This window comes from Arabidopsis lyrata, assembly GCF_000004255.2.
Source record: "Arabidopsis lyrata subsp. lyrata unplaced genomic scaffold ARALYscaffold_3, whole genome shotgun sequence".
In the NCBI taxonomy this organism is placed as follows: Eukaryota; Viridiplantae; Streptophyta; class Magnoliopsida; order Brassicales; family Brassicaceae; genus Arabidopsis; species Arabidopsis lyrata.
This window is the reverse complement of record NW_003302553.1, coordinates 4,473,263-4,499,084: the sequence shown is the minus strand read 5'-3', so window position 1 is coordinate 4,499,084 and position 25,822 is coordinate 4,473,263. Positions and strand designations below refer to the sequence as shown.

The window sequence follows — 25,822 nt, the reverse complement described above, 5'->3', positions numbered from 1 at the left end:
TGTTCACGTGGTTATTTGTTGAACCAAATAACATAAGAAAGAAGTCGAGGCATTGAATGAAGTGTACAAAAATATGGTTGATCTATATTTGGTGCTCCTTTAATTCAGTGTTCCTTTACTTACCAACCAACGACCATATCATTTGAATTATTGCTCATAAATCTCTCTCTCTACCCAATCTCTCATTATTTACTACCCTATTTTTCTTGACTTTATTAACAAGAGAGAATTCATTCAGAAACTAATATTTTCATATATATTGAAAAAGAAAATATTTCTCATAATTTTTATTTGGTAGCATTTCAAGTAAAAAATCTTTGAGAAACAAAAAGAGAAAACTAGTATGAGAAACAGATCCTTAAAAAAGGAAATAACAGTAATGCACGTGATGATGAGGAACATATAACAAAGGTTTTCTTGTTTTGTTTTGTTTGTTTTTTTCTTCTTTTATTTTTCTTTTATAATAATCAAAAATAAGAAAAAAAACGAGACGTTCATGCATTTAATCTCGCACCTTACGACAAAGAGTGAGAGAGAAGATCGCTCAGGTTTGTTCGTTCTTCACCGGCCGATTTTTTTTCATTCTGCGGTGGGAGAAAGAACGGCCTGTCTTCAGCTCTGAAACAGAGGAAGAGAGACGTGATTTTTGGGCATAGAGGTTAGGAAGGAGACAATGGTTGGACCCTCGCGGCCTCAGATCGTTTTGTTTGGATCTTCCATTGTTCAGATGAGCTTTGGCCATGGTGGTTGGGGCGCCATTCTTTCCGAGGTCTACGCTCGTAAGGTATCGTCCGATTCATCAACCTTTCTCTCTCTCTCTCTGGCACAGATCACTCTCTGTAGCAAAATGTAAAATCAAGTAGATCGCTTATTCTAATTACTGTGTATTATTTCCCCTAATTATACATTTGTTCATTGAAATTCGTCTTAAGCATTGATTATGCGAAAACATGAGTATTCATTCTTCAACGTAATCAAGAACCGTGATGTTATTTCTCCATTTGAATGTTTTGATTATCTTTTTCTGGACTTAAATGTTAAAACGAAAGCAAGCTTTTACCTTGTTGTCATGGAATGATAAACAGGCATTTATTGCAAAACTATATGTGGTGGGATTTGGGGTAGATAGATATGGAGAAATTTAATATGGGCTTTTTTGAGCAAATACTCTTATGTGACTTTTCTCTTATGTGTATAGGTGTAGGCCGACATCATTCTGCGAGGATATTATGGATGGAACTCTTCTCGTGCTTTGGAAGTTGTCGACAAAGTGTTCCCCAAGGTACTCTTTCAACTTCTTCTTTTTTGCTTCTTCTTTCTTGTGAATTGTATACATTCAACTACTCAAAAGGATTACACAAGTGTTTATTTCAGTTGCATATTCTTGGTTATGTATATAAGACCCTGCATCTGTAGCCAGGGAGACACAAGCAGATTCTTTATCTTGATATCTTAAGCTGTTTTCTCTTCCAAAGTCTTTCTGGGATTTTAAAATGGTAGTATCAGTGTACAAAGCTTCCGTTTTCTTCTCTTTTATTGCCTAAAAATTGCAACCTGTAACGGATTCAGGATGCTGCAGTACAACCTTCTCTGGTCGTTGTCTATTTTGGAGGAAACGACTCAATGGCGCCTCACCCTTCTGGTCTAGGACCTCACGTACCACTTACTGAATACGTTGATAACATGAAGAAGATCGCTCTTCATCTTCAGGTACACTTCCTTTAGAATTGTTGTTTTATTAATCTCTCTCTGTCTAAAGCCATTGGAAGCTCTTTCAAATGCTATTTTCTTCCCTATGAAGTCATGGACTGCAATTATAACATCCTCCTCTATGTTCTGTTTCAGAGCCTTTCAGACTCCACCCGTATCATATTTCTTAGTTGTCCTCCAGTGGACGAGGCTAAAGTTCGTCAGAACCAAAGGTACCTTTCCCTGAATTTCTTCACTATCTCTCTGTTTCTCCTTATTAGCTCCCGAATTATTAATAGTTTATGTGCTTCTTTTTTCTCTGATAAGCCCATACTTGAGCGAGGTAATCCGCACAAACGAGCTCTGCAAGACTTATTCAGATGCTTGTGTGGAGCTGTGCCAAGAACTCGGCCTAGAAGTAGTTGATCTCTTCTCTACTTTTCAGAAAGCAGATGACTGGAAAACTGTTTGCTTCACGTAAGTATTTTTTGAGTTGTGAAGAAATATAGAGACTTTAGATATGAATTTTCTCAGAGTTTGCAAATGCGATAACCGGGAATGGAGTTATCGATGTTCATTGAAATGTTTTAACGGTAGTCTGGTTTCTTACAGAGACGGGATTCATTTGTCAGCACAAGGAAGCAAACTAGTGGCGGCAGAGATACTAAGAGTGATTAAAGAAGCGGAATGGAATCCATCACTTCACTGGAAATCGATGCCAACCGAATTCGCAGAGGACTCTCCTTATGATCTTGTTTCAGCAGATGGCAAACAGACAGTAAATTCATCAGAATGGACTTATTTCTGGGAAGAACAATGGGACTAAACATTTCAACAGACAACAACAACAACATGACCCTATCTTTATATAATTCACTGTCTTAATGTGATAAAGCTTTGCTTTAGATTGTTCTACAGGACTACAAGTGTCTCTGCTATAATCTGATTTCGCTCTATAAACCATAAACGTTACCATTTTAATTTAAAGTCTTTGTTATCGTCATGCTTTACATTTATACTTATCTAAAACTTAAATCAAAGAAACACACAAGTTTGTGTTCAAGTAAATTCTTTTTTTCTTGTCTACGTTTTACGTTTAGACATCAACAAATGTCTTGAAACACACATTGTAACACTCCTAGACATGTCAATTAGGCCCAAAGCCCGCGGGCTACCCCGGTCCAGCCCTAAAAACAGCGGGTTTGGTCTTCAAAATATGTGTAGAAAAAAACGAGCCTTTCGGGCTAAAGGGTTTTTTGGGCTTAGCCCGGCCGGGCTCGGACTAGCCCGAAAAGGCCTTTAAAAAATATTTTGACCTTTTTTGTTAATATTTTCGTTTAATTGTAAGTTTTGTTGTAAAATAAATTTTTGATAGAGTTGAAAACTCTAAACTTAGTTTTTTTTGTTGTGTATTACTATAAATCGAAAAAGCAAATATTAGCTCTACTACCTAATTTGAATTATTTTGATTTTATATTTTATTTAGTATAAGTTTAAACAATTTATTTGGATTATTTATTTGATTTTAACTATCTTTTTAAAAAACTAAATTAGCGTTAGTGGTTATTTAAATTTTGATTGACTCGTTTCATATATAGATTTTTTAAAAAAAATATTAGAAATTTTAAGTTTGTTTTTTTTTTTGTCGGAAGAAAAGCCCGGAAAAACCTTATAGCTCTTAGAGGCTTAGAGCCGAACCGGACTTTAAAATATATGCTCAGAATTTTTATGGGCCGCGTCGGGCTAGCCCGATCGACATGTCTAAACATTCCCGACAGGGGTTTAGTGTTTACGGCAAAATGACTAAAATCACAAAGTAACTATATTTGGGCCTTTAACAAAAAAAAAAGGAGATTGGAATTATTTGGGCCGAAGACCTAACACTTAAGGGCCCAAATAAATTGCCATTTACCTAAAAAGTGACGCATCTTCTTCTACTACCAAACCTTTTCGCTGACGCAACCAAACTCCCAAAAATAAAGTTTTATTTATTTTTCTTTTCTCTCTCTCTCATATTTCTTCTTCTTCCGTCTGCTTCTCTCCATCTCCTTCCAACTCTCTCTCTCTTCATGCCCGAACGCATCGGGTCTCAAAAACCATTGATACAGACATCGATCCTTGTCAACTAGTCTTGATCTTATAAATCTGTAGAGATATGGCCGCCGCAGCCGTTTCCTCTAACCCTCGCACCGTTGAAGAGATCTTCAAAGATTATAGCGCTCGTCGTGCCGCTCTTCTTCGTGCTCTCACTAAAGGTCTAATCCTCTCTCTCTCTCTCTCTCTAAATTTTCCCCAGATTTCTTCGTAATGCCTTTGGATTCTCCTTAACTTGTTCGTTTTTTGATTTTTTTCCAGATGTTGATGATTTTTACTCTCAATGCGATCCGGGTACGAAAGATTTCGACTTTTAGATACCCTTTTGTCTCTTTTGTTGAGATTTGATTTCGATTTTTGTGTGGTGTGGTATAGAAAAGGAGAATTTGTGTTTGTACGGACACCCTAATGAGTCATGGGAAGTGAATCTACCAGCAGAGGAAGTTCCTCCTGAGCTACCTGAGCCTGCTCTTGGTATCAATTTCGCTAGAGATGGTATGCAGAGGAAAGATTGGCTTTCTCTTGTTGCTGTTCACAGTGATTGTTGGTTGCTCTCTGTTTCTTTCTACTTTGGAGCTCGTCTTAATCGCAATGAGAGGTACTTCTCTTTTTCCCAACAATTTGATTATGCATTCTCTTTGTTGTGAGTTTTTTATTTAGCCAAAGTCTTGCGCTTTTACTTGATTTTCAATGGATTTTTTTGTGTTCTTCTTACATGAAACCCCCTAGTTGTTTCCCTGTTATGTTCTCTGGCCCTTCTCATGTGAAGTAAAAAATTGAAACTTTGTGATGATTATGGAGTTTGTTTGGAATGAGATTGTCTTTGAATGTGTGTGGAATCAGTTTGTTTTGTTTCTTGGCTCTTTGTCTGGCTAGATTCATATCTATGGACTCTCTTTTGTAGCATGACTTCATCTGTTCTAAACTTTTTCTCAGCTTTTTTGGATATTGTAATGGCTAAACTTGAAACTAGATTACTTTATTGTCATACTTGATTATTCACCATAAATTTACAAGCTTGGTATTTGCTATCCTATGAAATCTCAAAACTGATATTTTGTGGAAGCATGTTCTGAATTTCACCATTTCATTGATACATCTGAACACTCATCTGACAAAAGTTATGTGAAAGTTGAATATCAACAACAAAATTGCTCTTTGATTAGTACTAATGATATCATATCACTGTCTGTGTGTCATCTAGTCTATTAAACAATCTTATATTGGTTATTATCTGTTTCATTGTTCTTCGTTTCATTGTTCTTCAAGAGAGAAGTAGTTTTGGCATTTAAATAGGTATCAATTATAGGTGCAAGAAATTGGACTTTGTTTTCTCCACTGGTTGTTTCATCATACATTAAAGTCTCTAAAGTGATTCTCTACCATTTTAGTCCTCTATCTTATTTACACTACACTAGTTAAAAGTATTTCGTAGATGCATTCCCAAGGATAGAGTATTTAAACCGACATAGCTACAGACATATAATGCTAGATAAAACATCACAATTGTTTGTTGTACTGATATGAAGATACTGGTTTTTTTCTCTTCACTTTGGCTTGCTAATCGAGTTTTTAGCTTATCTTAGCTGCCGTTTTCAATGTTTTGTCCACTCTTGGGAGTTATGTTATTCTTTTGATTTGCAGGAAGCGGTTATTCAGTCTGATCAACGATCTCCCAACTCTCTTCGATGTAGTGACTGGTAGGAAAGCCATGAAAGACAACAAGCCAAGCTCGGATTCCGGAAGCAAATCCAGAAATGGCACTAAGGTACATAAAAAAGGAGCTTCCTTTCTTCTTCTTCTTTTCCGGTTTCTCTATCTGAAAACAAAAATTGTGTTTACAGAGATCAATAGACGGGCAAACAAAGAGCTCAACACCGAAACTAATGGAAGAGAGCTATGAGGAGGAAGAAGAAGAAGAAGACGAGCATGGAGACACTCTCTGTGGGAGCTGTGGAGGTAATTACACAAATGAGGAGTTCTGGATTTGCTGTGATGTTTGTGAACGCTGGTACCATGGAAAATGCGTTAAGATAACTCCGGCTAAAGCAGAGAGCATCAAGCAGTATAAATGCCCGCCTTGCTGTGCAAAGAAAGGAAGACAGTGATGGTGATGAATTGATGATGATGATGATCTCTCAGAGAGACTTTGATCCTCATGTTTTAATCAATATGTTAATCAACTTTTTTTCTTTTTCTTTTCTTTTTTTTCTTTAACCTTTTAATTTAAAAGCATACAAAACTCTCTCTTTAGATCTCAAGAAAGGGATTTCAAGAAGTTGATAAAGAGAGTAGCAACTGTTTGAGTAATATTATTATTATTCATATTTAAAAAAAAAAAAAAACTGGGTTGTTCCATGAAATGTGTCATTGGGTTTGTATATGTAGTCAAATCTTTAAGCTTTGAACTGTATTTTGCACTTTATGTTTTTAATCTTCTGTTAGGTCTTTTATCTGTCTTAAGATTTTGTTTTTCGTGTTTTTAAAGAAAATTATTATCCGAAATTAAGTGATTAATTAGTCATAGAGTCTTCTCATTTGGCCGGAATTGTAAAGAGCCAACATGTTTTCCAAGTTCTGAAGGGCACTAAAATGTGATCGCAACCTTAGAATTGGTAAACCTAAGTTTTATATGCGTCTAGTTTTATAATTAATTATCTATATTATCACAAATCATCTCTAAATCCAAATCTAATTTTTATTCAATCAAATTTAATTTAAAATACTATTTATCTAGCATCATACTCAAGAGAAACTCTTAAAATGTTTTTCGGTAACTACATATTTCAACTTCCATTTTAAAATCTATTAAACGAATAATTAAAAAGTATACCTAACCATCAACTGAATTTATAAGGAATTATAAATCCAAACAAAAATCATTTGTTATTCAATCATTGATTTTAAAATCCTAATTAAAATCATGTGTTATTGGCTCTATGATTTATAAATACTAGTTAAAATCCCATGTTATTCGTTTAGTCATTTGTTTTTGGATTTGAGAATCCAAATTATGTTTTAAATGAATTTTTATGGAATTGAAAGAGAAAAATAGAAGGATTCATATCCATTGGTAAACACATGTTATTTCAAAATCCATATATCTTGATTTCATAATTAATAGAGACTTCCAAATCCTATATGAATTTCAAATTAATAAACCAATAACACCCAATTTTCAATTCATCGACTAACTTTTTTAAAACTATGATTCGATGATAATGATTTGTAGCATAGTGGTTTGGTTTAGGTTTGGGTATTCAAAGTGTATCCCGTCCAATCTTTTTCGTAAACGTTAGTTACAAGCCCCCAAGTCCCAACTATATATATTATAAAGAACTTAAATCGGATCTAACAAGATTCTGTAATATATGGTCAACACAAATTATCCTTTTTATATGCATTACTGTAAAAATGTATATGTAGATACTACCATCTTTAGATACTTAGATATTTATTGCGTTCACATGTCCGTCATTTTGTTTGTCAATACTATTTTTTGAAAGAAAAGCAAATTGTCTAATAGATTAGTTGCTCAATCAATACTGAGAAGACTAGTACCGATAAGCTCCAATATTATTGTTACTAATCATAGAAGAGGACATGATTATTGATAAGCTTTCTTCAACATTAATCACGGATATTGATTTTGCATATTACAATTACAATAGAACCCAAAGACAAAATTATAAACATATATATAGAGACTACAAGGGTAACTACAAAATAATTAACTTAAAACAAATATGATAGTTCTCGGTATTTAGTTGATTCATTTTGATCTAAATATATATCTTCACCGATCTCTTGGAATCTCTCGGTAGTTCTTTAAGCCTCCACAGCTTCGGTTTACTTCAGTATACATATAGCACATTAAAAAGATTAATGTATATCGATGCACACTAGAAATTGAGTTGCATAAAAAAGAAGACTTACAATGATTCTCTTTTATCGGACATTTTGCGAAGTAGATATCAATTAACGAGGGGATAGATGAGACTCAACGTGGGATTTTCCACGTGGACCTTGCGTTCTAATAAAGAGTCTATACTGATCAAAGGTCATGGGAGGATATGAAGGAGGCATCGTAGAGGTGACAAGTTGTTGCATTGGTTGGATCGGAATGTCACTCTTAGGGTTATAGAAGAATGCTAGTGAAACCCTTTCTTTTTCCGAATTCACTATCACTCGATGTTCCACGCTCTTGTATTTCGAATTGCTTAGTATCTGCCGTTTTTTACAAGAGAAATTGTTTGTTAGTATAGCTATATCAAATATAAGAACCTCACTTTTATTGTCTGACGACTAAGAGCATGTGCAGTGGAAGGTTCTCACAAGTGTTCTCAAGAATATAAAAAATGAAAATAATAAAAAGTAAGAGAGAGACATGATCATAGGTTCTCACATGAGAACTTTTGAGAACCTCTTGAGAGACTCATATCACACATGTCAACATGTAATTGGTTTTAAGAAAATTTTATTACTTAAAATTTAAATATATAATTAAACTAATTTATACATATTATAATAATATATTTTGAGAGACTTTGAGAGTCTCTACCACTGCACATACTCTAACATGTACTTCATCAAACGTTAGATTGAATTTGTGATATTTTTCTTTACAAATAATTTACTTTATGTGCAATTTGGCTTTTGCAACATGATTATTGTCTATGATGGTACTCTTAAAGCTACAACCACAAAATATATATTTCTCCATTTATTTATTTAAAATATCGTCTTATATAAAATCAAATCACTTTGCCATGAAAGTGACATAAATAATTACAACTTTTTTAGAAAAATCTTAGCATATTTTAAAATTTTGGCCTGAAGTTGAAACGGTTAACCTTTTATTGCTATTCTAAGTCATGTCTAAAACGTGGATCGGAATTACAACTAGGAATAGGATCCTCTATCAGTAGTTCAGTACCAACTATATCATGACAATAATTATTAGTGTTTTACTTTTTCTTTTTATCAAGATTTTCTTGAGTGCTAACATTTTATTTCTATATCTTAGCGGTGAAAATTATATATATGTAGTAATCCGTTTATAGAATAAATAAAGGAAGTGTAGAAGGTGAAAAGGAAAAGAACAAAAGCAAAAACGTTTTTAAAAAGGTTACCTGAATTTGATCGCCGATATTGACGATAAAAGCATGGCGGAGAGGATTGACGGTGATCCACGTGTCATCGTGACGGACTTGAAGGCCGACGACTTGATCATCCGGCAAGAGGATGGTCATGCCGCCGGGATCGGAATGAGGGGAGAGGCCGAGGGCAAGTTCCGGTTGAGGGCATTTTGGGTAATAATTAACCCTCAAACATGCACCAATGTCTTCTCCACCAAATGCTTCTTGAAGTTGTTCTTCTCTTAGCCCCAAATTTGATGATAAGATCGTCATTAGTCTCCCACCTAGCTTCACTAGTTCTTTGCCGTACTCATCAATCACTTCTCTATATCCATTTTAAAAAGTAGAAATATGCATTATACATTGAAAGATTATTTATATTTTAATGTTTAGGGGAAAAAATAACTCTATTGTAAAATGTAGGTTAACTAGATTTTAACCCGCGGTACACCGCGGGGCTATATTTTCTTAAAAAAATCAAAATGTAATTTGTTTGATAGATTATTTTGATTGTTAATTTTAGGATTTCACCCGTGGTATACTATCTTTTATAAATATCAACCCAAACCCGTCCCATCATATTACCCGTCCCGTGAAATTAAACATCATTTAGTTATTTTTCTTTTTAATAATACTTTTATTTAAAAGCTAAATAATTCAAGTCAATTTAAAAATTTCTTTTATATGGTTCCCATAAGATATATATACATATATACTAAATTTGTATAGAGTTGAAATAATATTAATATTACAAACTTTTTATATAATTTAAATATTATAAATATTTTTAAAAATATGCAATATATATTTTTTGTTATTGAATAAGAGGATATTATGTGTAAGAAATGTAGAAAATAAGAGTTTAATATTTTTATTATGGAGTCGCAAGAAAAATCTTTTATTTCTATACATGTTATTCGTTTATTAATAATAAAAGAAAAGAAATCTTTTAAATTAGATATTAACTAAAATAAACGCACCATAATTACTTATTAAGTAACAACCAATAAATTCTAAACGCAGTAATTAAAGAATGAGATATTAAAAAAAAATATCAAATAAGATATAAGAATCCTAAAATAATTGAATATCTAAATAATTTAATTGTTAGTGTCGATTTTAATGCTTTCATTAATGTGGATTTTTTTTTTTACAGAGAAATATTTCCTAAAGATTATCACATTAATGACTCAGAAAATTAAGGAAGATATGAATTTATGATTCTCGAAATCGTGTTGGTAATATCTTTAATTAATATTTTTCAAATTTAAATAATTAATGCCAATGGCATTCATCCGTAAATACATTCCAACTCCAGGATTTATTTGCTAAAAGTCATTCAAAAATGTATATATAGATTTAACAAAAAGGTTAGTTTCAAATAAAATTAATTCAACTCTTTCTTAAAATTTTTATGAAATTCACATTTAAAATACTATAAAACTGTTTATTAAAATAGAAAGAAGCAATCAACATGGTGATATATTATGTAATCAACATAACAACACTGCAACACATGAATCATTTTTATTTTATATTGATTTATTTCTAAATTATTTTTCAAAGACCATAATCATATATAGTTTTGGACAGTAATTTAGTCTTCTTTTACTCTTACAGAAAAAAGTAAAGAACTCAAACTAGTTTCTGACTTCAGCAGTCTCAGACTTCCCCATGATGTGATTGGATAACAATTACACTAGCTATGAATTCTCAAGTTCTCAAAACTCATAGGAATCATCGAAACCAAAATTCGTTAATTATCTACAAAACTTATAAAGAAGTAAGATATATAGAGGCTTAATTAGTTACCTAATGTTGGAAGGTAAAGAAGGCCATTTGTTGAAATCCTTCAAGGAAAGAGGAAGAAAATGGAGATAGTAATAATCATTCCAATCAAGAATGGCTCCTTTTTCCACACCCAATCTGCTTCCATATCCTTCATAGGTTCTTGGGGAGTTTGAGTAAACTTCTTTGGCTTCAACCGGCAAATTAAAGAAGCTTTTCCAAGTTTCTCTAGCTGCGTCCATCAGCTCCGGTTTCACCCCATGGTTGATCACCTGAATATAGAACTCTACATGTCAACCGAACCAAATCTAAATTTTTCTAGACTAATAGTTAGTTATACTAAAAATGTATGTATAAAAATTAAAAATAATTAAACGTTACTATTTTAGTATTTTTATCTTCTTTATCCAAAATTTCAAACCGAACCAAGACTTCTTTTTGATACTATAAGTCGGTAAGTATTTCTCAAACCAGAAAGAAAAAGCCAATAAAACAAAAAAGACAGTTAGAACTGAACCGTAAAAATTCATTGCCATTCTTACCTGAAAGAATCCCCATTCACGGCATGCCTCCGATATTCTCTTCATGTCATCTTCATTGCCGGAGAAGAGGCTGTCTAGGTCTATGATCGGTATATTTATGGCAGCTGCTTCCGGTTCGTGGTTGATGGTAGTGGTTTGAGGGCGTTGAGATGGCGGCTTGATGTAACGGTCGGGGAGGGTAGTGAGGTTCTTCTCTGCTAGAGATTGGACTCGGACGATGGGTTCTGGCCACTTTTCGCCGAGGCCATTCTTGTTCTTGGTTTCGATCTTGTTCTTGTTTTGGTCGCTCATGTTGTCTATTTTGACTTCTTGTTCTTGATCGTTGAGGCAGTTCTTGCTCTCGGCCTCGATATTGATCTCGTCTTGCTCTTTTTCTTCTACTTGTTCATGAGAAGTTGTGAAGTGCTGCTATATATATAGGTGGTTTATATGGTTAGAGGCAGAAAAAGGGAGAGAGAAAGGGGAAGAAGATTTGGATTAACATAAATAAATAAATTGTGAATATTAATTATCATACACAAATAAAATCAAACTCGGACCGACTTGTTTCAGACTATTCTCGTGAATCCAAATATTAATAAATTTTCTTTGTATAAAGTAACTGAAGAGAATCGTAACGGATGTTGGAATCCGTAATTGTAACCGATGAGAAAGTCGAATAGAGTCCATACAATTGAAGTTTCTTGCTTGTTAATTCATGAAAACGTGTATAAAAATGTTCTTTTTTGATACGTGGTAAAAAAAGATTGAAAATGATGGGGATGGATTCCAACTAATAAAACGTAAAATTATTAATTATTTTTGACATATATATTTGATAATAAATCCAAATCTGAAAACTACGAAGCATTTTCCAATGAAAATTTTTTTAGCTTCCTTACAAATTAAATAATTTTAGATATCACGTGGAATTCATTTTTACTTATTAGTTGTGAAAGTTTGTAGATGGTTTACCATTTTACAAGATCTTCTTTTAACATAAGCCTAATAATATAAATTAAGATCGGTATGATTTTCTTCTGTTTGAGAATGTTTGGGTAGCTTAACGACATACTCAACCTTGAAATATTTAATGACTTGAGATATATACTAAAAGAATCTGACTTCAACATTTTTGAAAAGAATACTTACCTTTAACTTTCCTTACTTTAGAATTGCAGTAATGTTATTGATATTTTACTACATGTAAAGTGATCTCTAACTTATGCATAATTTCCTAACATATGTGTAAAATGGACGGTGACTTTTATTCTGTTTTAGCAACGGACGGTGACTATCTAACTATATATTATGTTACTTAGCGACAGGCCCGGCTCTATGTGTCCTTGGTGCTCATGCACAGGGTCCTTGTAATTTTGTGTTTTTTATCATAACTAAATTTACTAAAATTAGGGTCAAATTTTTTTTTTTTTGAAAAGCATAAGAAATAAAGACTAATTTTTTTTCAGCTCCGGGTCCTTAAATTTTTTGAGCCGGCGCTGCTTAGCGATGATAGGTATTGAATTTATGAGTAAATATGAGAATCGCAATTATATTAAAAAAAAATCAAGAGTGTTAAAGATGATTATTTATGTGTCATGCAATAGCAAATTAGGCGTGTACGCTTATATTCAACATACCAATCAAACTTCTTTCGTTTATAATTTTAATAACCACATTATTTCAAAATGATTTAGCTCAAGATTAATGTATGTTGGATTATTTAAGTAGAGCTTTAAACAAAATTAAATTTAATAATAAGGAGAGTCAATTTAAATATATTATGTGCAAAACTTGTATCAATAAATGGTCCGTTGACCATCTAAATAGAAGGCCGACGACTTCCCAATAATGGAAACATGGTTCATTGAATTTGGAAGGCACATGAGCATACTAACCAACTACATATTGTGTAACAAATACTTAAATTTTCAAATTAATCAATCAAACGAATTGAGGGAGATTAGGAAGAATAGCTATGATTGTGTTGAAATGTGAAAAAATAGAAAATTATTTTCTTCATTATAACCGAAAATTATTGTTGTAACGGTTTTTAACCTTCAGAAGGTTAAATCAAAACTGAAAATACTTGGATTAATCATTCAATTACAAAATATTTATAAACTTTCAGAAGGATGAATCTAAGATAATGCAATGTATATTGGTTGGTATATAGCTTCAGTATCGAAAACAAATTTGTTGTTTCCATCTGATCGTATTCAGAGATACTAACTCTCTGGTGGGTGACACAATAAATTGATACAGTAAGCAAAAAATCAGCTGGTCTGAAATAGAAAAACTTCAATCTCAAGCCTGCTTCATTTCAATCTGCTCTTACTTTGACCTCTCTATGGAGATTTGGATCTGCTTTATAGTATACAACATCTCCTTCGTCGCTCACGTAATGATCTTCTTTAATACTTTTTGCTAGAATTTCCAGTAAATGTAATGGCAATGGTCCAGACTTATCAGGCTCCCTGTAATACTTCCCTAATACTGGCTTAGCTGCTTCTGTCTGCATAACAGAGGAGCAAGTGTAAGAAAAACTAGCATGAACACCATAAACACAAACAGTCTTTCACTCTTTTCTTTCTATTACTTACTGCTTCGACTAGATGATAATGTGGGATCTGCGGGAAAAGATGATGTATCACATGTGTTCCAATGTCGTGATGGATGTTATTGATCAATCCATAGTCACGGTCCAATGTTGTAAGTCCTCCTCTCAGGTAACTCCATTCCTGTTTTGAGAGAATCATGAGATTTTACACGCCAGTGGCTTTAACCTTAAAAGAGAGAGCCATGTAGTCAATGAACAGTGGAAGAGGAGACTATGCATTTTACCTTTCCACGGTACCAAGGAAGCTTATCTTCATGACCATGGTGATGCAGGTAAGTCACAAAGTCCAACCACATTACATTTATCTGCATTTGACATCAAACCAATTTTTAGTAAGGCAGAGGAAATAATACACAAATTGCTCAGGCTGAAACAGGGGAGTAACAGCGGCGCATTACCCAGTAAGGAATTCCATAAAGTTTGAGCATTTGAATTGGACCGATTGTGAAGTTGAGACAGACAAGGAGAGCAGCCATTGCAGTCCAACAAGCAGTAGAAGTAAGGACATCCTTTTTCTCTTTAGGGAGGAACAAGTCACTGTCCGGATGGTAATGAGAACCCTTTTTCCCCGGACTTCGAGCCCACTGAAACAGAAGACGAAACATGAGCATTTTTTGCCAGAGGTGGCCAGCTTAAGTTACCATAACAAATAGAAGAGTTTTTACCAAGTAGAAAGGGTATGCGAGCATCACGAGAGGCAGAGTAAATCTAAAGAATCTAGTCGGTTTGTCCAAAGTCTTGTAGATTTTCTCAGACATCTGCAGTTACAGAAACAGTTAAAAATAACAGCATCTAGGAAACACCACAGGATAGAAACAAGATGATAACCAAAAAGGCCGTTTTTGACTTACAGGATGCCAAGATTCATCGTTCTCGACATGTCCATGGTTCTGGTGGTGAGTTCTGTGGCTAATTCTCCTACAGACCAACCAAAGTCATATATTTTTACATGAAGACTATCAGATTCTGCAAGTGGTTTAAGAGAAGAACGATTTGAAAGCAAAACTCACCAGCCATGGTATGGGACCAGAATTGAGGAATGAAGAAGATGACCAACCACACTGTTCAACCTCGGATCATTTGAGAAACTACCATGTCCACTGCAATGTAATCAACAAAAATCAATAATTTAGTTGACAATTCAAAAGAGATTACACAGTGGCAAAACCAATAACCAGTTGCCAATTGGGTTGGTCTACAAACAAGATGATGATGCTGATGACAAGGACAGCTTGTTACCTCAGAGACCAATTATGTCCTAAAGCTATTGAAGAGATAGGGATAGCCACCAATTTTGTTCAATTGATTCCAAATTAAAGTGGGAATCATCCAAAGTTGACCAAATCAAAGAAAACAAGAAAAAAGTTAGGGTTTTTATGTGTACCAGTCATGACCAAGAACAAAGAGAGCCCAAAACATGGTTCCTTGAGCGAGCCAATAGAGAGGCCAAACAATCCAATTGTTGAGGTAAGCAGCTCCAGCAGCCAAAGCAAAGACGATAGCGACATCTCTGACGACATAACTCAACGACTTCCATGGATTCTTAACCCAACAATGCTTAGGTATAGCTGCTCTAATATCCGCTAAATTGAATGGAGGAGGCGCACCTGGATCGAATCTTTGCTTATTATCTTTGTATTCTTCCTCTAATGGAGACTCCTCAAATATCGGTGTCGTTAACGGTGTGCTCACATTCAACGCCCAATTCCTCGTGAACCCATCTCGTGAATTCAGACGAAAAGCGAGAGGAGATGATGTTTTGTAAGAAGAAGGTGATGGTCTGAATTTGTTGTTGTTAGAGACGAAATTGGATCTGGGTGTTGTGTAGATTCTGGGGAGAGGTCTTATACCAGATTCTGATAAGACCAAGTTCGCCATTAGAGCTCGAGCTCTCTCCCCAGAAGAGAAAAGACTCTCTCTTTTTTTTTCTTCTGGTTCCTGTTAAATGAGTGGTGGTAATAGAGGAACAGAGAGAGAGAGGCTAAAGAATAAAGATAATGTCTGAGATTTTGCTTATCGTCTCCCAATTTCTATCTCTGTCTCTGGTTCACACGCTAATAAGTCTTTATATAAGTATCAGCAACTTGAGAGGAGAAGGAAACTTAGTGGTGATGTGAGATTTCGTGACGGTCAATTTTGACACAACTTGAGGTTTCAACACGGGGGATTTTGATTCATCTCGTTTTAATTCTTGGTTTTAGTATAGTTTTTCTTTGGTTATGATGTCATCTACTTTAAAGCCTTTGAAAATAAAGTGAAAGAAAAGAATAATACTACCAAAAAAGATAATGAGGCGTATGTTTCATGACCTTAGCTTTTAAATGACGGTAGCAAAATTTATACACATTATTTTAGTGAGTATATAAGATCGTTAGACAAAGAAAGAGGAGTTTGGTGAAGAAACCTATTTGAGAAATTGAGTCAATTACGTTTCATTGTTTCACACCCTATTGTTGCTTTTATTTTGATGGGGACAAACCAAATCTCCTACTCGTCCGTCATTCGTCAAGTTACCTGGACGGTGAACAAGTAAATTGAACCAAGTGGAAATTGAAATTAAAACAAGAGAAACCCAACTAGTTGGTCAGCCTGAAATATATTAGCCCAAGTCCGACTTAAAATAAGACTATAAGCCCATTAAACACACCCCTCAAATTATCCGACTTTTTTTCCCCCTTCTGGAGACAAAGAAGAAGAACCCTAATATCCATCCGATCATGGCACCGAACAACAATCTGAGATCCGTAATCGCGCAGGTAAATCGAAGATTTCATCATGATTATCCTTTCTTCTTCTTTTTTTTTTTTTTTTTTTGGTTTCCAGTCTTTGTACGATCTATTGAATAAGATGCAAACTTTCCAGTGCCGCCATTTATCTACGAGGTCTCGCCGCAATGTACCTTCGTCCCGTAGTTACAATGGTAACAACAATGGTAACGTTCTCTTCTTCCAAATGTATCAAATTCGTGAGCATATATTCTTGGGTTTCGATTTTGTGATTCTTCTTTCAATTTTAGTTTTGGGAGAAGGCCGAAGAAGAGTTATGGCCAGTGGCGATGGGTTTAATTATGTTAATTGTTTTTTGTCATCATTAACGTTCGGAAATCTTGCTTTCGGTGGTTGGGGTAATGTTGAGATTTTCGATATTTTAATTTTCAGTTTTGATTAGAGACTGAGAAACAAAAATCAAATTCGTGATTGCCTCAGCAATTATCGAGCTACTAGAATTCCGTCGAACGATGATGAGGGATGTGGAAGAACGTAATCGTCGTCTTGGCGTAAGGGGGGAGGTGTGGAAATTTTTTAAATTTATCATTTGGGGATATAACAGTTTGTTCTAAAAAGAATTCTAACATATGTTTTTTTCTGTGATTTTTTCACGATTTCAGCCACCGGAGATACTGCGTGATATGCTTAATTGGATCCTCCAATGATTGAATTCAGAAGAATTTGTCTTTAGTTTATGTTTGATGCTGTAAACAAACAAAAGTTATAACCTATGGGTCTGTGATGTAGCTCTCTGTGTTAGGTTTTTGTATGATGCTTTGAAAAAGTTAGACTAGTAATCTATGGTTGTGGACCTTGTGGTTATGTTGGTCAGTGTTAGGGTTTTGTTTGACGCTGTGTGCAAAATAAAATTAGTAATATATATTGGGAGGACTTATTGTCCTGGACCAGAGTCACGACTGCGAGAGCTCCTTCCGTCCTAAGAAAGCTTGTGGTTCAGGCCATTATCTACTCGGCATGGAAGCAGAGTAACAATGTGCTGCATAATAACCAAGTCATCCCTCCAGCTACCATCTTCAAGACCCTAGACCGTGAAGTCATTAACTCTAATTGAGCTGTTTGCTCAATTAGAGTCTGAAATCTTCTGGATTAGTTTGCTTCCTAGTTTTTTATTCATTTTTGCCAAGGAACCAAGTCTTAGGTAATCCTTATGTAATTCCTAACATTTCATTTATATGATATTTACTCTCTTTGCAAAAAAAATATAACATTTTTATGTTATAATATATTTGATTTGCCGTTTAAAAAAAAAATTGTTTCTATTAAATATCCAAGAACATGAAGTCATATATTATTCCCTATATTATTTAGGAGGTCAGTTTGGTAACCAGTAATAAATGGGGTCATGGGGATGTCATAAACAGCAGTGAACAATAGGACACGCTTTAAAAAAAAAAAAAAAAGAAGAAGAAGAGCGAACCCTAATTTCCGATCATGTCGCGGAATAAGCATCTGAGATCAGCATGTGAGCAGGTAAATCGAAAATCTGATTATGATTAGCTTTTGTTTATATTTTTTTGCTTCTGTTTCCTTTCTTTGTGCGATCTATTGAACAAGATTAAAAACTTTAGAGTGCCGCAATTTATCTTCATCCCGTAGTAGCAAAGGTAACGTTCTATGAGTCAGCTTGAAATCCCTCAAATTCGCGAGCGTGGGGTTTCGATGTATTTGTACTCGGAGGGAAAGTAGAAAAATAAATCCAAGTTTTCATTTGTGATTGTAGTGGAGATGGGAGCTAGGTTCTTAGTTCAAGGTACAGGAGTGACTTTGGGATGGATCTCAGGTATGCAGAAACAACAAAAAATTTAATTCCTTTCATCGAAGTAATCAGTTTGCTTTTCTTTGTTTTGTGTATGAAGGTTATTATTTGTATGGAGGTCAATTAGATAAATATGAGGAGAAGCGGCAACAGGTAAGCAATTGAATGACGACATTTTGTGACTGTTGCTATTATTACATCTTCATCATCATCTCTCTGTGTCTTCAGATTGTGATGGACGTTTTTGGGAATCCTGCGGAAATCGAGGATCTGAGGAAGAAAATGTGGCCTGAGTTAAGGAAGATGGCGTGGTTTAGAAGTTTGGACAAGAAGTGGTCTGACTATAAATCGAAATCCTAAATATCTCTGATGCTTTGTACCCGGTCATTGTGTAGTAGTCGAACATATAAATTAAGGAATTGCGCAGCGTTAAAAATATATGTCTTCTATTATTGTTGTAAGAAAATATGTCTATGGGAATGAATGGGAAGCATAATGTTTCACTTAATATATATCCAACAACTATGTAAATAAAAGTCGCCCAAAGATGGTAAGACAGAATTAGCTTACTTCTTGTAAGCAGAGAAGTCATTTGAAGGACAAGTAATGTTTCAATTCATCATCACCACCGGTTTCCAGTAATTGGATCAGATTATTTTTCATCACAAGTTTTCTGTTACCCTTGACCAAATATTCCTTCCCTGCATCTATCATTCAGACAAGCGTCTATCAACTGAATTCTTGACAAAGAAGTGTAGCAACCTTGTTGGTGTTTTTGCTCTTGTATAATTGTAGAAGCCATTGCTTCAAATACAGAGCATGGTAGAGAAAACAAAGAATTGAAAAGTGGAAAAACTTCTTTATTATTCTCGACAGTTTTTACATAAGACAACATACACACTTATATAGATGTGTACATAACTAACTACTCTAAGTAACCGTTGGTAAGAGTTGTAACTTTTCCGACAAGTTACGTGTCTTACTCACACCCTTTCGTAGTAAGTAACATGTAGCACATGACATCCGTTGACTTTACATACAAACTATAACATATATGATATTACAAGATTTAATCATGGACACAAATTCTAACACTCCCTCTTGAGTCCATTGATTAAATCCCCAATTTCAATCTAGGGATTTCATCATTTATCCCATCGATTCTTCTTCACCATGGTGATTTACCTCTTCTCTAGGTTGAATCCCTTTGACGACATTGGTAAGCTTCCCTTCTCTATCTCCCTCTTGACCTTCTTTACTTCTTCTTCACTGGCAAGTAAAGCACTTGTGTCTGACTTTCTCCATCTCAATGGAAAACTCTTCTGCTTCATCTTAATATCCAATATCCTTCTTCCTTGAGGTTTATTGATGATACATTTATTGTCTTCAAATAAGACTCCGTGTCCATTGGATATCATTTGAGAAACACTCAACTCGCTAAACCCGGCACTAGAAATACCTCTTTGATGATCTTCTCTCCTTGGCTTGTCATCACTTGGATATTTCCTTTTCCTGCCGTCATTACATGTTGACCATTCCCCAGAAAGTCTTCTCCAAGTCACTTTCAAGTTTACCCGTGATCTCTCTCACGTTTTTCTTGAAGTCTCCATGAACTTTCCTCACGTCTTCTCCGTGATCTTTATCATGTTTTCGTCGGCTGTTCTTGCAACCTTCTTCCACTCCCTTTCTCTTAAGTGAGCTTTCTTCTCTTTCCCTTTTGGTGTCCTCTTGATCACCAAATATGTGATCCTTTGATCATCATCACGTCTCTGTGACGTCTTGTACGTGAATCTTCTCCACGTCTTCTTCGGTTGTCTATACAACCAGCCAATGCTTCCTTTCACTCTTAGGTAAGCATCTCAACTTTTTGCTTGGTGTCTTCCTTTGATCATCATCACGTCTCTGTGACGTCTTGTGCGTGAACATCTTCACGTCTTCTTCGGTTATCTTTGCAACCGGCCTCTGCTCCCTTTCTCTTAGGTAAGCAGCCTTAACACCCGTAGGCAAGCTAACATCGTTGTGTTGCTTTCTCCAACAATCACTCCCATTGTGATTGTCACACGTACAAAAGTCACACCATTTCTCGGCTTTATTTTGACTTTTGTCGCTACGTTTGTTTCTTACTTTTTAAAACAAACTTTCTCCACGTCTCGTTGACGACATCGGTTCCCTTGAACCTTTTTGCTGAGTAGCCTTGCACTGTTCTCCCAACAGAAGCTTACTCCGTGTTGCAGTGTTCTTCACAACTCAACAACACCTTTTGACACTAAGCCTTGCCCTGTTTCTTACAACAGGCGGCTTCCCCGTGTGAACATCATTCTCAACGACTCCACACCACTTTTTGCTAACAAGCCTTGCTCTGTTTCTTAAAACAGGTAGCTTCCTCCGTGAGATTGTGTTTTTAACACCTCACACCACTTTTATTGATTTTCTGGTTTAAAACCAGAATCCCTTCTTCTTGGTCGAGCACCGAACACACCTTCATACGTGTTCTAATTCTGTGAAAAGACATGATCTTCATGTGCTTCACAGTGTCCTTAATTCCTCCATTGACGCTTCCTTCCTTTGATTTCTTAATTGCACCCCTTCGGATGTCTCTTCGGATTGCGTCAGTTTGTTAGGAACACCTTTCACCACCAGCCACAGTTATGTCGATAGTAAGATGGTCTTCATCTTGTTACACACCAGATTCCATCGTTTCTCCATCAAACATGTGAATCACTTGCTGCAACGTCTTGCCATGATCTCTGTTTTGACTTGAACCTTTTTGCAGATTCTTTTTATGCTTCTCTTAATGCTTCGATTGGTCCTTGAATCATTAAAGCTCTGATACCATGTTGGTGTTTTTGCTCTTGTATAATTGTAGAAGCCATTGCTTCAAATACAGAGCATGGTAGAGAAAACAAAGAATTGAAAAGTGGAAAAACTTCTTTATTATTCTCGACAGTTTTTACATAAGACAACATACACACTTATATAGATGTGTACATAACTAACTACTCTAAGTAACCGTTGGTAAGAGTTGTAACTTTTCCGACAAGTTACGTGTCTTACTCACACCCTTTCGTAGTAAGTAACATGTAGCACATGACATCCGTTGACTTTACATACAAACTATAACATATATGATATTACAAGATTTAATCATGGACACAAATTCTAACAAACCTTACAAAGAATAAAGCAATAATAAAGGAAAAATTAACCTTTTGTTGCTTTTGCTTGAAAGTCTTGTTAAGTTGAGCAAAGGCTTGTTTGTTAGGTTCTCGGCAATTGAAAAATGGATTAGTGATGGAGAATCGTGATGGTTTGGTCGATCAAGTAACGAGATTCTTAATTTAAGCGGAGTTTATCCATATAGTTGTATCACCAGATTAGAGCGATGGTCAAGTGTTTCTGAAGCGGACAAGTTAGGTTTGGCGTCTTTGAGCTTCGAGGGAGATGGACTCCGATGGTACAATGGCGAAATAGAAAAGAGTTAAAGAATTAAAAGTTCAATTTGGCAAATTTCAGAAACAATCTTCACCAATTTTCAGTGAATGAATCGATTTCATGACAGACTCGCCCGCCAATTGTATGAGAATCCTGGTGATTGTGACATGCTTTTTTGACCATCTGGTTTCATCAGAGTATAGTATTCCAATGCGATTGAAGGTTGCAGAAAATGTGGAGATGCTCAGTACACAGAGAAATAAAGACTGAAACTGAAGAAGAAGAAACGTGTTGTAAGTGTCTTGGAGGTTCAACTTCAAACCTGAGAAAGAGAGCATAAGGAAACTGCATAATCATGTTTTAAGTTTCCAAATTTTGTCGGAAATCTGGATTTTGCTGTGATGAGAAAGAAATTCGTACAAGCATGAGAAAGTGCAAATCAGTTCAGTACTTATTTGTTTTCATTTTTACAAATAAGATGGTATAATTTGGCTATCTTGTACTAATCAATCTAGAAAATTAGGTTATACATTAAAAAAAAAAACCTAATTTTCATTTATACCATCTTATTTGTTTTCATTTTTACAAATAAGATGGTATAATTTGGGTATCTTGTACTAATCAATCTAAAAAATTAGGTTATACATAATCCCACAAGAGGGAGTAAAGCCTTATATATTCCATGCGTAGACGCAAGTTATACATATGCTTTGACAAATACTACTCTTCTCTAGTAACTTAAATCGCTCAGCCTCTTCCAAAGTCACATCCATCTTCCAATGGCTTCCTCTTCAGCACACCTCAGCCACCACCAACCTTCGACCAAGCACGGTGGAGCCACGGCGGCGCCTCCGCCGACTCCGTCATGCTCACATCTCAACACCACCAGCAAATCGGAGACAGCAGTCGACGCTCTCTCCAGCCTCTTCAACCGTCTTCCTCCTTTGCTTTCACTCCCCAACCGCCGCTTCTCCGACTCTGCATCCTCCATCGCTTCTCTTCCGTTGGTATCTCTCTCCGCCGGAGATAGACGTAGCTGGGACGATCTTATCTCCGCCGCCGTGACTGATTTAGGCTATTTCCAACTCACTAACGATGACTCCGATACTGTTTTCCCTCATGGGCTCGCTGAAGCAGCCGAGTCTGACTCACTCTCGCTCTTAGAGCTCAGTGAAGAGAAAATAGAATCGTCGTTTCCGAAGAACTGGCCGCTGGGCTACGAAGCGGATGCTGAAACGCCATCGTTTTGCCTTGACGCCGACTGTTCAACCGAGTCTAGCGAGTTGAATCTGAGTTCGCTCCGCGAGTTCACTCGGACTCTGGAGAAAGTTGGACTGAAGACAGTAGAGATGCTGGCGAATGCACTCGGATTTGGATATGACATGACCCGGTTTAATACTCTAATGTGGGTTAACCAAGGTGTTCCTGATGATGAACCGGAGATAACCAACGGATTTTATCCTTTTGTTGTCTGTTTACAGTATCAGATAAGGGAACAGAGGTATTGTTTGCTAACCGAGTCTGGTTGGGTGTCCGTTTTGCCTCGAGTTGACTCGGTTCTGGTGACGTTAGGTGACATTGCTCAGGTTAGTTCTCTTTTATTGGTTTGACAAATAAAATAAAAATTCCTCCTTTATTAATTGGGTAGTTCAGTTGTGTTCTTAAAAAAATCTTTAAAACAATTCATCACATTATCATCTTTCTAATGGAATGGAACTTTATTCCCTCCACTATGGCGTTAACTCGCTGTCTTTATTTATTTAAATCTGTTCCGATGTCCATATCCAAAATAAATGTTTTCCAACGCATTGATCAAAAAGAGAACAAAAATTAAAATATTCCCGATATTTATGGTTGTCAAAAACAACAATTGTGGAGCAGAAGCGGGGAAATTTTTAAGGGGAATGTGTTTTCACTTTTCATTTGAAACAGATTTTAATGGCATAGGGAAAGAAAATACGAATTTTTAAATTAATTGCCAATATATATACATATATATATATATATATTGTTAATTACATTTCCGATTTTTAATTTATATAATGGCAATGGTTACTTTTCAAAACCTGCTTTGTACAAGTATATATACTGCAAATGGTTGACACAAAATATCAAATTGAAAGAGTTGAATGAATATTCAACTAATTTTTCACTATTTGAGATGAAAAAGTTGAAAAAAAGATTCAACCCATTCAATTTAAAAACCTCAAAAATTGAACAAATTCTACAGCAAAAATGTTCAACTCATTCAACTACAATTTTGTAGATGAATGGATTGAATGATTTTCAACCCAATATTTTCCAACTTAATATATTCAACCCATTCAATTTAAAACATCCATTTGTAGCAATAATGTAGCTACTTTTCAACTTTTGAACAACTAACAAACAACTTAAAAAATTGGCAGGTTTGGAGAAATGGAGAGGTCAAAAGAGTGAAATATCGACCGGTGTTGTCTTCAGGACAAAACGATGGTCCCAAAAAGTGTGTAACAATGACATTGATGCTTACACTTCCCATGGACAGTATGGTTTCACCATTGAAAGATATGATCAGTGATGGCGACAAAGAAGAAGAGTATGCAGAGGAGGAGGAGGAAGATGGAGGAGCAAGAAGTGATGATAAAAAGGCATTTAGGTCTTTTCGTTTCGAGGAATACGCATGGAGAGTGTACCAAGAACGTCTCTTCTTCAGGGATCCACTGGACAGATACAGAATCAAATCTTAGAAAGATTGATGAACTGATGTTTGGTTTATTTGTTTCCGGGGTTGAATTATTTGGTACTAGAGTCTAGTCTTTTTTTTTTTTTTTTTTTTTTTTTTTTTTTTTTTTTAATATAATTTTATTAATCAACCCATTAATGGGCATGGGCTAAGGCCCAAACACAGAAGAAATCCAGTTACAAAAAGGTTAATCGGAGAAAATCGTCGGAAAGTTAAAAAAAGCTCGAACCTTGTTGACGATCGGAAGCAGAGTGGCCGGAGCCTTAAATCCGGCGGACTCAAAAGTCACGGCTTTGTGGACGCACACGAAAGATCGAGAAACGCAGTCGGAAGATTCCGGTTTCCGTTTGCGAACTCTCTCCGCCGCCGCACCAACCCACTACAACTCTCCCAGAAAGCTAGCCACTCCGACTCACCGGTTCCACGGTATCTGTTCCATGCCTAGCAACCCGATACACTGGGGTTTATCCCCTTTCTTCTCTCTCCGTGATTTCTCTGATCTCCCTGAGCTGCTATCCTTCAACCGGGCGGATGGAAGCCAAACACAGCGGATCCAGAAATTGGTGCTCAGCCAAAGACTCTGAACCCTTGCCTCCGCATTAGCCATCTAAGATCTGCCAAGATCTACAGTTAACCATCTCGCCAAACAAACGAAACCCACCGAATCACCACCAACTTCCGCCGTAGCCGCAACCACCATATCAACGGCTGAGCAAGAGGATCTACATAGCATTCCTCGGCGTCCTCAAACCGTGGAACCAACGCTGCGGAGCTCCTCCACCGCCAAACCGGAGCGACGACCACATCGATGGGGATTATCCTCTCCACCGCTGACGGCGAAGAAAAGCAAGCTCACTCCTGGACCACTGTGAAAGGACCTTGGCCAGGGATGAAGATCTGATATCGGAAAAACTAGATCTAAATCTGAAAAAACTTCTGCAAGAGAGAGAGAAGCTCAGTTCCCGAGGCAACGATTGTGCGATTCTTTTCACATACTAGAGTCTAGTCTTGTTGTTACTATTTTTTTCCTTCCATAAAACCTTATGATTTTTCAGCGGATTATTAACTTTTAACATTTTTGGCATTGAGATAGTGTGGTTTTTGTTCGATTCAGTTTGGAGTATGTTCCATTTTGATAGTTACTTCTATAATAAAGGATTTGCACCGTCATTCAAATCATTTTTTCACATATATCGAAACTGTCACGATCTCAAGATGAACTTTTTGGTTACACCAATGACTCATAGTCAACTCAAGTCGTCCTAGATTT

At 35.8% G+C, this 25,822-nt stretch overlaps 6 protein-coding genes and 1 pseudogene across 13 annotated transcripts; 4 read left to right on the top strand and 3 right to left on the bottom strand.

The window, feature by feature from the left end:
* Window positions 1-227: 227 nt before the first annotated feature.
* Window positions 228-2,699, top strand: LOC9320902 (GDSL esterase/lipase CPRD49). Its single transcript, XM_021032641.1, has 6 exons — window positions 228-784; window positions 1,205-1,282; window positions 1,570-1,710; window positions 1,846-1,922; window positions 2,017-2,166; window positions 2,302-2,699. Exons 1-6 carry the CDS (start codon window positions 674-676, stop codon window positions 2,513-2,515), a joined length of 771 nt encoding a protein of 256 aa, XP_020888300.1. The 5' UTR covers window positions 228-673; the 3' UTR covers window positions 2,516-2,699.
* Window positions 2,700-3,632: 933 nt separating this feature from the next.
* On the top strand, window positions 3,633-6,232 carry LOC9318785 (PHD finger protein ALFIN-LIKE 2). The gene is made up of 5 exons (XM_021032643.1): window positions 3,633-3,944; window positions 4,045-4,077; window positions 4,159-4,381; window positions 5,428-5,551; window positions 5,628-6,232. The coding sequence occupies exons 1-5, from the start codon at window positions 3,845-3,847 to the stop codon at window positions 5,889-5,891; spliced, it is 744 nt and encodes a 247-aa protein (XP_020888302.1). The 5' UTR covers window positions 3,633-3,844; the 3' UTR covers window positions 5,892-6,232.
* Window positions 6,233-7,390: 1,158 nt separating this feature from the next.
* LOC9318784 (probable 2-oxoglutarate-dependent dioxygenase At3g111800) lies at window positions 7,391-11,659 on the bottom strand. Its single transcript, XM_002882672.2, has 4 exons — window positions 11,252-11,659; window positions 10,734-10,981; window positions 8,916-9,246; window positions 7,391-8,010 (listed from the first exon to the last, which is right to left on the bottom strand). The coding sequence occupies exons 1-4, from the start codon at window positions 11,540-11,542 to the stop codon at window positions 7,762-7,764; spliced, it is 1,119 nt and encodes a 372-aa protein (XP_002882718.1). The 5' UTR covers window positions 11,543-11,659; the 3' UTR covers window positions 7,391-7,761.
* A 1,639-nt stretch (window positions 11,660-13,298) lies between these two features.
* Window positions 13,299-16,171, bottom strand: LOC9320901 (sn-2 acyl-lipid omega-3 desaturase (ferredoxin), chloroplastic). The gene is made up of 8 exons (XM_021032608.1): window positions 15,235-16,171; window positions 14,861-14,950; window positions 14,702-14,768; window positions 14,516-14,608; window positions 14,249-14,434; window positions 14,075-14,155; window positions 13,834-13,971; window positions 13,299-13,745 (listed from the first exon to the last, which is right to left on the bottom strand). The coding sequence occupies exons 1-8, from the start codon at window positions 15,726-15,728 to the stop codon at window positions 13,554-13,556; spliced, it is 1,341 nt and encodes a 446-aa protein (XP_020888267.1). The 5' UTR covers window positions 15,729-16,171; the 3' UTR covers window positions 13,299-13,553.
* Window positions 16,172-16,256: 85 nt separating this feature from the next.
* LOC9320899 lies at window positions 16,257-18,903 on the top strand. Of its 8 annotated transcripts, XR_002333377.1 has the most exons (9): window positions 16,257-16,606; window positions 16,713-16,782; window positions 16,867-16,974; window positions 17,057-17,139; window positions 17,239-18,109; window positions 18,210-18,243; window positions 18,360-18,389; window positions 18,496-18,548; window positions 18,624-18,903. XR_002333377.1 is itself a non-coding variant. In XM_021032673.1 (8 exons), exons 4-8 carry the CDS (start codon window positions 18,071-18,073, stop codon window positions 18,753-18,755), a joined length of 318 nt encoding a protein of 105 aa, XP_020888332.1. In that variant the 5' UTR covers window positions 16,257-16,606; window positions 16,713-16,782; window positions 17,057-17,139; window positions 17,239-18,070; the 3' UTR covers window positions 18,756-18,903. The 8 variants fall into 8 exon arrangements, 2 of the variants coding, with proteins under 2 accessions (XP_020888332.1, XP_002884833.2); XR_002333375.1 differs by lacking the exon at window positions 18,210-18,243 and having other exon boundaries at window positions 16,879-16,974; window positions 18,360-18,419; XR_002333376.1 differs by lacking the exon at window positions 18,210-18,243 and having other exon boundaries at window positions 16,876-16,974; window positions 18,360-18,419.
* Window positions 18,904-19,234: 331 nt separating this feature from the next.
* LOC110230268 lies at window positions 19,235-21,586 on the bottom strand (annotated as a pseudogene).
* Window positions 21,587-22,417: 831 nt separating this feature from the next.
* On the top strand, window positions 22,418-24,621 carry LOC9320898 (1-aminocyclopropane-1-carboxylate oxidase 2). The gene is made up of 2 exons (XM_021032617.1): window positions 22,418-23,413; window positions 24,236-24,621. The coding sequence occupies exons 1-2, from the start codon at window positions 22,607-22,609 to the stop codon at window positions 24,554-24,556; spliced, it is 1,128 nt and encodes a 375-aa protein (XP_020888276.1). The 5' UTR covers window positions 22,418-22,606; the 3' UTR covers window positions 24,557-24,621.
* Window positions 24,622-25,822: the final 1,201 nt, after the last annotated feature.

Excerpts from the sequence above, each read along its gene's own strand:
- LOC9320901 (XM_021032608.1), bottom strand. The coding sequence starts at position 15,728 with ATGGCGAACTTGGTCTTATCAGAATCTGGTATAAGACCTCTCCCCAGA. Across the intron at positions 14,951-15,234 it reads TTTGTTCTTGGTCATGACTG|TGGACATGGTAGTTTCTCAA; the intron begins GTACACATAAAA and ends ATTACATTGCAG. Across the intron at positions 13,972-14,074 it reads TTCCTTGGTACCGTGGAAAG|GAATGGAGTTACCTGAGAGG; the intron begins GTAAAATGCATA and ends CTCTCAAAACAG.
- LOC9320899 (XM_021032673.1), top strand. The coding sequence starts at position 18,071 with ATGTCGCGGAATAAGCATCTGAGATCAGCATGTGAGCAG. Across the intron at positions 18,420-18,495 it reads GACTTTGGGATGGATCTCAG|GTTATTATTTGTATGGAGGT; the intron begins GTATGCAGAAAC and ends TTGTGTATGAAG. Across the intron at positions 18,549-18,623 it reads ATGAGGAGAAGCGGCAACAG|ATTGTGATGGACGTTTTTGG; the intron begins GTAAGCAATTGA and ends CTGTGTCTTCAG.
- LOC9318784 (XM_002882672.2), bottom strand. The coding sequence starts at position 11,542 with ATGAGCGACCAAAACAAGAACAAGATCGAAACCAAGAACAAGAATGGC. Across the intron at positions 10,982-11,251 it reads GTGAATGGGGATTCTTTCAG|GTGATCAACCATGGGGTGAA; the intron begins GTAAGAATGGCA and ends TTCTATATTCAG. Across the intron at positions 8,011-8,915 it reads ATATCGGCGATCAAATTCAG|ATACTAAGCAATTCGAAATA; the intron begins GTAACCTTTTTA and ends AAAAAACGGCAG.
- LOC9318785 (XM_021032643.1), top strand. The coding sequence starts at position 3,845 with ATGGCCGCCGCAGCCGTTTCCTCTAACCCTCGCACCGTTGAAGAGATC. Across the intron at positions 3,945-4,044 it reads TCTTCGTGCTCTCACTAAAG|ATGTTGATGATTTTTACTCT; the intron begins GTCTAATCCTCT and ends ATTTTTTTCCAG. Across the intron at positions 4,078-4,158 it reads TTACTCTCAATGCGATCCGG|AAAAGGAGAATTTGTGTTTG; the intron begins GTACGAAAGATT and ends GGTGTGGTATAG.
- LOC9320902 (XM_021032641.1), top strand. The coding sequence starts at position 674 with ATGGTTGGACCCTCGCGGCCTCAGATCGTTTTGTTTGGATCTTCCATT. Across the intron at positions 1,711-1,845 it reads AGATCGCTCTTCATCTTCAG|AGCCTTTCAGACTCCACCCG; the intron begins GTACACTTCCTT and ends GTTCTGTTTCAG. Across the intron at positions 2,167-2,301 it reads TGGAAAACTGTTTGCTTCAC|AGACGGGATTCATTTGTCAG; the intron begins GTAAGTATTTTT and ends GGTTTCTTACAG.
- LOC9320898 (XM_021032617.1), top strand. The coding sequence starts at position 22,607 with ATGGCTTCCTCTTCAGCACACCTCAGCCACCACCAACCTTCGACCAAG. Across the intron at positions 23,414-24,235 it reads CGTTAGGTGACATTGCTCAG|GTTTGGAGAAATGGAGAGGT; the intron begins GTTAGTTCTCTT and ends AAAAATTGGCAG.